The sequence below is a fragment of the Salvelinus sp. IW2-2015 genome, linkage group LG32 (assembly GCF_002910315.2).
Source record: "Salvelinus sp. IW2-2015 linkage group LG32, ASM291031v2, whole genome shotgun sequence".
Lineage (NCBI taxonomy): Eukaryota > Metazoa > Chordata > Actinopteri > Salmoniformes > Salmonidae > Salvelinus > Salvelinus sp. IW2-2015.
This window is the reverse complement of record NC_036871.1, coordinates 32459600-32471477: the sequence shown is the minus strand read 5'-3', so window position 1 is coordinate 32471477 and position 11878 is coordinate 32459600. Positions and strand designations below refer to the sequence as shown.

Genomic DNA, 11878 nt, shown 5'->3' with positions numbered 1-11878 from the left:
GTGCTTTGAACTCGTTGAGAAACTCTGATTGGCTATGAGTAACGAGTTGGACGCTTTCACGTGCTTGAACTCGTTGAGAAAGCTTGATTGCTAATGAGTACGAGTTGGGACGCTTACACGTGCTTTGACCTCGTTGAGAAAACGCCGATTGGCTAACGAGTAACGAGTTGGATGGACGCTTTCACGTGCTTTGAACTCGTTGAGAAACTCTGATTGGCTAACGAGTAACGAGTTGGACGCTTTCACGTGCTTTGAACTCGTTGAGAAACGCCTATTGGCTAATGGCAAACAAGCCGTGTCAACCATAATCTAAAAGTACAGCTATGATGCAAGCAAATTTATAGTGTTCAAAAAACCATACTAATAGATTGCTTTTTGTAAAAAAAAAAAAAAATATTATTGTTGCATTTAACTTCCTGAAGATGCTGTTATCAAGGTCATTTCTTTAGTACAGTGGTCACCAACCTCACTTTCCCGAGTCAAAATGCAAGCCGAGACCTACCACTCAGATTTAGTTTTTAAACATGACTTAAAAAAAACGTAAACCTATGCAACATTAACCAATTTAAAACAGTTCTGTAACAAAGAGGTTTGTGCAGTGGGCTATATACCCAATACATTGACACTGCGTATTGGTTCTGCTTGAATTGTCCTGCCAATGTTCTTCTTCTCAGATCATTTTGACCTAGGAATGACAAGGGACCGTCTCCTAAAGTTGATTCAGCTGCGGGATCGGGGCACCACCAGTACAGAGCTTGCTCAGGAATGGCAGCAGGCAGGTGTGAGTGCATCTGCACGCACAGTGAGGCAAATACTTTTGGAGGACGGCCTGTTGTCAAGAAGGGCAGCAAAGAAGCCACTTCTCTCCAGGAAAAACATCAGGGACAGACTGATATTCTGCAAAAGGTCCAGGGATTGGACAGCTGAGGACTGGGGTAAAGTCATTTTCTCTGATGAATCCCCTTTCCGATTGTATGGGGCATCCGGAAAAAAACTTGTCCCGAGAAGACAAGGTGAGCGCTACCATCAGTCCTGTGTCATGCCAACAGTAAAGCATCCTGAGACCGTTCATGTGTGGGGTTGCTTCTTAGCCAAGGGAGTGGGCTCACTCACAATTTTGCCTAAGAACACAGCCATGAATAAAGAATGGTACCAACACATCCTCCGAGAGCAACTTCTCCCAACCATCCAGYAACAGTTTGGTGACGAACAATGCATTTTCCAGCATGATGGAGCACCTTGCCATAAGGCAAAAGTGATCATTAAGTGGCTCGGGGAACAAAACATCGATATTTTGGCTCCATGGCCAGGAAACTCCCCAGACCTTAATCCCATTGAGAACTTGTGGTCAATCCTCAAGAGGCCGGGTGGACAAACAAAAACCCACAAATTATGACAAACTCCAAGCATTGATTTGCAAGAATGGGCTGCCATCAGTCAGGATGTGGCCCAGAAGTTAATTGACAGCAGCGCAGAGCAGATTGCAGAGGTCTTGTTAAAAGAAGGGTCAACATTGCATAATTGACTCTTTGCATCAACTTCATGTAATTGCAATAAAACCTTTGACACTTATGAAATGCTTGTAATTATACTCAGTATTCCATAGTAATATCTGACAAAAATATCTAAGACACTGAAGCAGCAAACTTTGTGGAAATTAATATTTGTGTCATTCTCAAAACTTTTGGCACACCTGTACAGCTGTGTATCGTCCTCATAGCGTGAAAGTATACATTGTGTTTCCGAATGAATACACAAGAGGTAAAATATATAGTGAAAACAATAGTGGTCCTAAAACCGAACCTTGAGGAACACCAAAACTTACAGTTGATTTGTCAGAGGACAAACCATCCACAGAGACAAATTCTCAACTTAAACATCAACTTACTCATGAAAAGCTGCTCTTTAATATTCTATTGAGTCTCTGTGGTCATGGTTTAAAACCAAAAATATTGAGGATACTGTACAGATATCTGAGCTATCTGATTGGTCAGCGGTAGGTCTGTGGGTGCACTTGATTTGCTCTCTGGTGTTCCACTGTCTACCGGACTTTATTTCTTTGTTCCATGGGCTACCAAAATGCCGCAGCCGTAAACGCGGTAGACGAGGTGGAGTCGTAGTGAAATTGAGGCGAAGAAAAACCAAACGGCCCTCTCCTAATTTCTATTGGCTAAATGTCCAGTTGGAGAATAAGATGGATGAGCTTTGTTCGAGAGTCTCCCATCACAGAGACTTGAAAAGCTGAACTATTTTTGTATGTGGGGCTCCTGAGTGGCGCAGCGGTCTAAGGCACTACAGTCCTGGTTCGATTCCAGGCTGTGTCACAGCGGTCTAAGGCACTGCTACTCAGTGCTAGAGGCATCACTGCAGTCCCTGGTTCGGATCCAGGCTGACTCAATCCGGCCGTGATTGGCAGCGTGCAATTGGCCCAGCGTCGTCTGGGTTTGGCTGGGGTAGACCGTCACTGTAAATAAGAATTTGTTCTTAACTGACTTGCCTAGTTAAATAAAGGTTAAATAAAATATAAAAATAAATACTGAAATGTGGCTGGATGATAACGCTTACACGTGGTACTCGGTGGATTCTCCATACAGCAGCAGGATGGTTACATGTGGTCTGCGGTTGTGAGGCCGGTTGGACGTACTGCCAAATACTGTGAAATGATGTTGGGGAGCAGGTTATGGTAGAGAAATTAACAATAAATTATCTGATAAATTATCAGGCAACAGCTCTGGTGGACATTCCTGCAGACAGCATGCCAACTGCAGGCTCCCTCAACATCTGTGGCATCATGTTGTTTGACAAAACGGCACATTTTAGAGCAGCCTTTTATTGTCCCCAGTTCAAGGTGCACCTGTGTAATGATCATGTTGTTTAATCAGCTTTTTGATAAAAAAAAAACCTGGATGGATTATTTTGGCAAAATAGAAATGCTCCCTAACAGGGAAGTAAACAAATAAGCTTTTTGTGCGTATGGAACATGGGACCAACACTTTACGTGTCACATTAACATTTGTGTTAAGTGAAATGAAATACATTTATGCTGTTGAAATGCTGTGCACAGTTGTACTGCAATATAGTGCTTCAAAAATCTATAAACTTCGCTTGTTGTTGCAGGACGACTATTATTTTGAAAAAAATAGATCCGCCTTTCTGCAGCCATTTCATGATCTGCTACCAGCAGAGTGGTAACGTGAAGGAAATGGTTTCAATGGAACGGATGTGAAGGCGGAGTCTGTCTTTTCTTTCGGGACTTTAGGCTGAGAGTCGTAGGTTAGAATATAACGATACCTCCCAAATCTACAATTCAACAGACTAGGGATAAACATCTCATCTGGTTAATTTGGCCTGAACTCTGCAAACGACCGACCGTAAACAATGAATCAGGTGAGTTAGATACATGTAAAATATATATATAAAAACACGATGGCGGGAACGAACGACGTAACACGTTTCCTGGAGCTCCGTCAGGTGGTGACACACTCTTTAATTTAGAGCACAGTTTAATTTATTGTTGAATTAATTTTGCTTTACTAAGTATTGTTTACATAGTTTAATATCTCGTTGCTCTCCCGAACGGTAATAATGGCCGTGAATTGCTGAATGGAAGACTGCTTAAGTAGGCCGCAGCAAAGCCTTGGATTTTCCTGAACGAGCTACCAACTGGAGAGCCGGGCATATGTCAGGAGCAGACATATGCCCGGCTCTCCAGTCGGTAGCTCGTTTAAGAAAATCCAAGGTTTTGCTGCGGCCTACAGTTAAGTTAATTTGGTCGCAGAATATCAGAATCAATGTTTTTCATCTCTCTTCTCTTCATAACATTTAAATAAAATAAAATGTATAATCGTTGTAAACGCGACTTGACATAGGAATTGTATTTGTTGGACAGTCTGGTTATAAACTATGAAATAACACATATGGAATCATGTAGTAAACAAACCACTTTACTGAATTTTTAAGCAAATATGTAATGAAAACACATAAAGGCTTCATAATTCATAAAGACCTACTGTAGTATATTATAATTAGTCTGAATGGACAGACCTACTGTAGTATACTATAATTAGCCTGAATGGATAGACCTACTGTAGTATATTATAATTAGTCTGGTTTGTATTTAGTATGGATCCCCATTAGTTGCTGCCAAAGCTTTTAACAAAAATAAAAACATTACATAACATTTCACAGCAGATTTCACATTGTGTTCCCTCTGGCCGCTACTATTCTACAAATCTACAACCCAAATAAATCCCTGTGTACTTGTGTGTGTATATAGTGCGTATGTTGTCATGTGTGTGTCTCTTCACAGTCCCCGCTGTTCCATAAGTTGTATTTTTAATGTTTTTAAAATCTGGTTCTCCTGCTGAGTTACTTCATGCCTCTATGTAGTACTTTGCTCCTCACATAGTCTGTTCTGGACTTGGGGACTGTGAAGAGACCTCTTGTGGCATGTCTTGTGGGGTATGCATGGGTATCCGAGCTGTGTGCCAGTAGTTCAGCTTGTCAACACCTCTCACAAATACAAGCAGTGATGCATCTCTCCTCTACTTTGAGCCAGGAGAGATTGACATGCATATCATTAATGTTAGCTCACTGTGTACATTTAAGGGCCAGCCGTGCTGCTCTGTTCTGAGTCAATTGTAATTTTCCTAAGTTCCTCTTTGTGGCACCTGACCACATGACTGGACAGCAGTCCAGATGCAACAAAACTAGGGCCCGTAGGACCTGCCTTGTTGATTGCGTTGTTAAGGCAGAGCAGCGCTTTATTATGGACAGACCTCTCCCCATCTTAGCTGTTGTTGTATCAATATGTTTTGACCCTAACAGTTTACAATCATGGGTTACTTCTAACAGTTTAGTCTCCTCAACATGATTAAGTTACACATTATTCATTACAATAATTGGTTTAGAGTTTAACATTTAGGGAATGATTTGTCTGAAATACATTACTTTTAGTTTTTTAAATATTTAGTACTACTTTATTACTTGCCACCCAATTTAAAACTGACTGCAGCTCTTTTAAGTGTAGCGGCGATTTCAATTCCCGTTGGTAGCGGACGTGAGTAGTGTTGAGTCATCAGCATACATAGACACACAGGCTTTACTCGGAGCCAGTGGCAGGTCATTAGTAAAGACTGAAAAAACGAAGGGGCCTAGACAACTGCCTTGGGGAATTCCGAATTCTACCTGGATTATGTTGGGGAGGCTTCCATTAAAGAACACTCTGTGTTCTGTTAGACAGAACTCTCGATCCTTAACAGGCTTTTCCCAGCAGCAGATTGATTGATAATGGCAAAAGCTGCACTGAAGTCTAATATAACAGCTCCCACAAGCTTCTTATCGTCAATTTGTTTCAGTCACTTGTGTAAGTGCTGTACATGTTGAGTGCCCCTCCCTGTAAGCGTGCTGAAAGTCAGTTGTGAATTTGTTTTCTGTGAAATGGCATTGTATCTGGTCAAACAAATAATAATCCAGGAGTTTACTAAGGGTTGGTAGCAGGCTGATTGGTCGGCTGTTTGAGCCAGTAATGGATGCTTTACTATTCTCAGGTATCGGAATGACGTTTACTTCCCTCCAGGCCCGAGGGAACTCTACGGACAATTCCTTTGACCTCGTGGCTTGGTTTTTGCTCTGACATGCACTGTCAACTGTGGGACCTTTTATATATAGACAGGTGTGTGCAATTCCAAATCATGTCCAGTCAATTGAATTTACCAAAAGTGGACTCTAATCAAGTTGTAGAAACATCTCAGGGATGATCGATGGAAACAAGATGCTCTTGAGCTCAATTTCGAGTCTCATAACAAAGGGTCTGTATACTTATAAGGTATTTGTTTAAAAAAAATTATACTTTTGCAAACATTTCTAAAAAAACAGTTTTTGCTTTGTCATTATGGGGTATTGTGTGTAGATGAGGAAAACATTTTAATTTCGTCAATTTTTGAATAAGGCTGTAACGTAACAAAATGTGGAAAATTCAAGGGGTCTGAATACTTTCTGAATTTGTCGGTCGTCTAGTAGCCAGCTAGTGGGGACACTTGTAAACATTACTGCTAGGTCGTTCCAGCTCTTATTTTAGTTACAAGCTAGCCACATTTGGAGCTAGCTACTAACTACCTAACCTACAGATAATTAGGCTATCAGAAAAACAGGTCAATGGTAGCTAGCCAGCATAGCATAGCATAGTCCCGTGTGGCTCAGTTGGTAAAGCATGGCGCTTGCAACGTCAGGGTTGTGGGTTCATTCCCCACGGGGGGGACCAGGATGAATATGTATGAACTTTCCAATTTGTAAGTCGCTCTGGATAAGAGCGTCTGCTAAATGACTTAAATGTAAATGTAATAGTTACAGGTACTATTATGCTTGAAACATCTTTGGAACCAATTATCCACAGTTGTGAATAGTTACCTGGCTGGCTAGCTTTATTGGTCCATGGAGTAGGTTAGCTGGTATTACTGCAGTATTACCACTAAACTCTGTACTCATCCTTGATCATTCCATTCTGTTGCAGAAGAGGGAGGAGGAGAGTGAAGGGTCCTCCTCCTGGCTTGTTGGTTACAAATCGCAGAGTTGTGGGCTGTGCCAGAAACTATAATGGCTGTACACACAGAGGAAGGTGGAGAAGTGCACCCCCGATTTTAATCAATTATTAGTCGGTTTTCATTGGTTGGAACTAAACTAGCATTTCTGCACTAGGACAGGAATTAGGTAGAAATAGTGGCTGCAACTTCCTCTGGAGGAGGGGTCCTTTAATATTTCAGGTAACCTCATCAACTTCCTCTGGAGGAGGGGTCCTTTAATATTTCAGCTAACCTCATCAACTTCCTCTGTAGGAGGGGGTCCTTTAATATTTGCCTTTTTAAACGGGATTGGAATAATTTTAGTGTTTTAAATTACTGACATGGGTTAACACCTTCTCAAAGCAACTATGATGATGATGCAGAGGTTGTTGTTTGTGCCCTTCTCAAGTCCTCGGGGTGTAAGAGCTATACATGGAGACACAGTTCCCGTAATGCAACACTAGACTATAATAGGACATCAGGAACAACTCCGAGGAACCGTTCTCTGGACCAAGGTTTAATAGTTGAAGACTTATTTTAGATCATTATTGTTTTGTACCAATATGACAACACTCCTACTCTCTTTTTGGGTTAACAGGAAACATCTGTCCCGTCCTCTCTCTCCCTCCAACCCTCTTCCCCCCTTCCCCTCCCGGTAACCCCGGGTCGTACCTCTCCCGGTAACACCTTACTGCTGGGTCTGAAGAGGCTGTCTGTGCTGCTGGTCGACTGCAGGAAAACACCAGAGCTAAGTGGGTTCATGCTGTTATATAAATGTATTTTGGTACACTCCCTGAATGTCATTAATTACCACTAAATACAATCTGTTTAAAGACGTAGATTTAAAAAAGAATTCACCTTTATTTAACCAGGTTGCCATGATGTCATAATGATAGTTTAACCAGGTAGGGCCATGATGTCATAATGATAGTTTAACCAGGGTGGCCATGATGTCATAATGAATAGTTTAACCAGGGTGGCCATGATGTCATAATGATAGTTTAACCAGGTAGGCTAGTTGAGAACAAGTTCTCATTTACAACTGCGACCTGGCCAAGATAAAGCAAAGCAGTGCGACACATACAACAACACAGAGTTACACATGGAATAAACAAGTGTACAGTCAATAACACAATAGAAAAAAAGGTATATTTACAGTGTGCAAATGGCGTGAGAAGGTAAGGCAATAAATAGGCCATAGTAGCGAAGTAATTACAATTTAGCAAATTGACACTGGAGTGATTGATGAGCAGATGGTGATGTGCAAGTAGAAATACTGGTGTGCAAAAGAGCAGAAAAGTAAATAAAAACAATATGGGGATGAGGTAGGTAGATTGGGTGGGCTATTTACAGATGGGCTATGTACAGCTGCAGCAATCGGTTAGCTGCTCAGATAGCTGATGTTTAAAGTTAGTGAGGGAAATATAAGACTCCAGCTTCAGCGATTTTTGCAATTCGTTCCAGTCACTGGCAGCAGAGAACTGGAAGGAAAGGCGGCCAAAGGAGGTATTGGCTTTGGGGATGACCAGTGAGATATACCTCCTGGAGCGCGTGCTACGGGTGGGTGTTGCTATGATGACTAGTGAGCTAAGGCGGAGCTTTACCTAGCAAAGACTTATAGATGACCTGGAGCCAGTGGGTCTGGCGACGAATATGTAGCGAGGGCCAGCCGACTAGAGCATACAGGTCGTAGTGGTGGGTGGTATAAGGGGCTTTGGTGACAAAGTGAAGGAGTCTTTGTTGCGAAGTAGGAAGCCAATTCTAGATTTAATTTATCATTACAAGCACTCCCTCACCCTTGGATGCATTGACAATTTGAAGATTTAATAAGATTTTACATTGAAGATTTGAATGCTTAAATTCGGTTACAAGAGTGTGAAAAGCTGGGCCTAAATCTGTCTTCGATATGAAGGAACCATAACTGTCTGCCTTTTGCTTCACAGGGGGCAGTCCTAACCGTCACTCTCTCAGTAGAAGGGGCTTGTCAACTTGGGAGGCTAAACATCATGATGCTGAGGAGGCAGAGAAAAGTCTCTCCAGATCAGAACACCTCAAGAAACACCAGCAGAGACCCACAAGGAAGAAATCTCACTGCTGCTCTGACTGTGGGAAGAGTTACACCTCTAAAGTAAACCTTAGAGGACACCAAGAGAATTCATACTGGAGAGAAACCTCACTGCTGCTGCCCAGTGTGGCGCGCAGCCTCTGCACTGGCCAGTGCACTAGAAGGACACATGCGGATTCACCTTGGAGAAACCGGTACCAGTGCGTCAGAATGTGGGCAGAGATTTAAAGACTCCAGTGGTTTACGGATACAGGAGAAAAACAACGGGCGAACCCCTGTTGCTCTGACTGCGGGAAGAGATTTGCTACATCCGGCTTTAAGCCAGCGGACTCACATGGGAGAGAGACCAGTTCCATGCTCTGAGTGTGGGAAGAGTTTCAACAAGGCTTCAGCACTGTCTGACACACAAACTAATAACACACAGGAGAAAAGCCTTACCACTGTGAGCAGTGGGGGAGCTTTTCCTCGGCTAAGTTATCAGAATACATCAGAGGATTCACACAGGGGAGAAACTTACCAATAGCGCTGACTGTGGGAAAAGCGTTTATGTGTTTCTTTAAGACGTCACCAGGCTAAGACATACTGGAGAGAAGCCCACCATGTACTGAAGTGTGGGAAGAGGGTTTGCTGTTAAGACTGGACTTTGCGACATAACAAAGTGCACACTGGAGAGAAAGGCTACCAATGTCCAGAGTGTGGCAGAAGCTAGGATCATCTCATTCTCCGGAGCAGCATAAGCGAACCACCTGGACAGCCCTTCACACTGCTCCACTGTAAATTGAGCTTTGCACTAATTCAGCCTGTACAAACACGCAGCGAATGTCACAGCCGGTGAACCACACAGCTGCAATGTTTGCCAGAGGAGTTTTGGACGGTCAGATCACCTGAAAATTCACATGCATATTCACACGGGAGAAAAGCCATACCACTGCTCTAAGTGCGAGCTGAGTTTCACTAACAACAGATCTCTGAAAGAACACGAGGTCAGACACACAGAAGAGAAACCTCACTGCTGCTCCCAGTGCGGTGCTAGTCTCTCRTCTGCCAGGGCACTGGAAGGACACATGCGGATTCACACTGGAGAGAAACCATACGAGTGCTCTGAATGTGGGCAGAAGTTTGCACARAGAYCCAGTCTTGGGAKACACKGAAMAYTACACACAGGAGAGAAARCTTATCAKTGCTCTGACTGCAAGAAGASCTTTRCAAGAKTTGGCTCTTTAAAGGCACATAAGTTCACACATTCAGAGAAGAAGATGTACRACTGCTCTCAGTGTGAGTCGAGCTGCACAACGCCAGMCGCATTGAAGAATCARCAGCTTATACACACTGGAGAGAAGCCTTACCACTGCTTCCACTGTGATAAGAGCTTCCTTTGGCAACAGTCTCTCAAAGAACACGAGCGTCTTCACAAGGGAGAGAAACCGTATTCTTGCTCAGACTGCGASAACAACTTTGCCACAATGGCAACCTTGCGAATTCACCAGCGAAGACACACAGGAGAGAGGCCATACCAATGCCCTTTCCCTGACTGTGGGAAGAGTTTTGCCCAGGCCAGCGCCTTGAAAGTTCACAAGAGAAGGCACACAGGAGAGAAGCCGCACCACTGTGATCAGTGTGGGATGAGTTTTGTCACGTCAGGTGACTTGCAATCTCACCAGCAAACTCACTCCAAAAAGAAGCCATACTGCTGCACAGAGTGTGGACTCAGTTTTTCTAGATCTGATTCCTTAAAGATTCACCAGAGAGTCCACACAGGAGAGAGGCCGTACAGCTGCTCAGAGTGTGACAAGAGTTACACTTTGAAGGYTCACCTTACTAGACACCAGCTGACACACACAGGAGAGAAACCTCACCCCTGCTCTGACTGTGGGAAGAGTTTTATTCTCTCAGGCACCTTAAAAACACATCAGTTAACACACACAGGAGAGAAGCCTTACCACTGTTTTGATTGCAAGAAGAGTTTTACCACTAAGGGTCAACTGACTGGACACCAGCAGAGACACACAGGAGAGAAACCTCACTACTGCTCCGAGTGCAGCAAGAGCTTCAAGTGTTCAATGGACCTGAGATGCCACGTTCAGCGCATACACAGTGGGACACCCTACCACTGCARCCTCTGTGAGCGCAGCTTCAGCTCCCCACAGCATCTGAAGTACCACCAGATGACACACACGGGAGAGAAACCATTCATATGCACCGACTGRGGAAAGAGATTCACTCAGGCRGGGGTTTTGACGTACCACAGGAGGATTCACACCGGAGAGAAACCTCACAGCTGTGATCAGTGTGACAAGAGTTTCAGTAAAAGGAGCAGTCTGCAYTCACACCAGCGGACACACACAGGAGAGAAGCCTTACAGCTGTGATGAATGTGGGAAGAGATTCACTAATTCAGGAACCCTGGTTTCGCACAAGAGAATACACACCTGAGAGAAATCTTACCACATACAGGAGCGAGGCCTAATGACTGTGCACAAGAGAACACACACTGATCAGACGTATTTTATGCCTGGAATTCAACATATTAATCTTGTAAAATGAGGAACCCACCCTAATATGACAACATATTACACTCCACGGGAACATCAAGGACACACAGTAACAACTGTGGAAACGTGACGCTTCCAGGTTGTCCTTCCCACATTCCCATAAGCTGAATGAACGGCTTCCAGGTTGTCCTTACAATTCCCATAAACTGATGAACGCTTCCAGGTTGTGCCTTTCCCAATTCCCATTAAGCTGATGAACGCGTTCCAGTTCCTTGACAATTCCCATAAACTGATGAACGCTTCCAGGGTGTCCTGACAATTCCCATAACTGATGAACGCTTCCAGGTTGTCCTGCCAATCCCAGTAAACTGAGAACGCTTCCAGGTTGTCCTTCCAATTCCCAAAACTGATGAACGCCCTGGTCCAGATGTTGTCCTTGCCAATTTCCCATAACTGATGAACGCTTCCAGTTGTCTTGGACCAATTCCATAACTGATGAACGCTTGCCAGTCTGTCCTTCCAATTCCCATAACTGATGCAACGCTTTCAGGTATGTCCTTACCAATTCCCATAACTGTATGAACGCTTCCAGGTTTCCTTCCAGATCCCATAAACTTGCTATGAACGCTTCCAGGGTGTGCCTTCCCAATTCCCATAACTGAATAGCTCCGTTGTCCTTGCAATTCCCATAACTGATGAACGCTTCCAGTTGTCCTTCCCAATTCCATAACTATTGAACGCTTCCAGGTTGTCTTACAATAT

General features: G+C 43.6%; 1 protein-coding gene and 1 long non-coding RNA gene across 2 annotated transcripts; both read left to right on the top strand.

Annotated features, from left to right (window-relative positions):
* Positions 1 to 3192: 3192 nt before the first annotated feature.
* Positions 3193 to 8741, top strand: LOC111956420 (uncharacterized). Its single transcript, XR_011474603.1, has 3 exons — positions 3193 to 3387; positions 7159 to 7312; positions 8504 to 8741. It is a non-coding gene; the product is annotated as an uncharacterized lncRNA (long non-coding RNA).
* A 693-nt stretch (positions 8742 to 9434) lies between these two features.
* Positions 9435 to 11134, top strand: LOC111956667 (zinc finger protein 658B-like). Its single transcript, XM_023977201.2, has one exon. It carries the CDS (start codon positions 9522 to 9524, stop codon positions 11055 to 11057), a length of 1536 nt encoding a protein of 511 aa, XP_023832969.2. The 5' UTR covers positions 9435 to 9521; the 3' UTR covers positions 11058 to 11134.
* Positions 11135 to 11878: the final 744 nt, after the last annotated feature.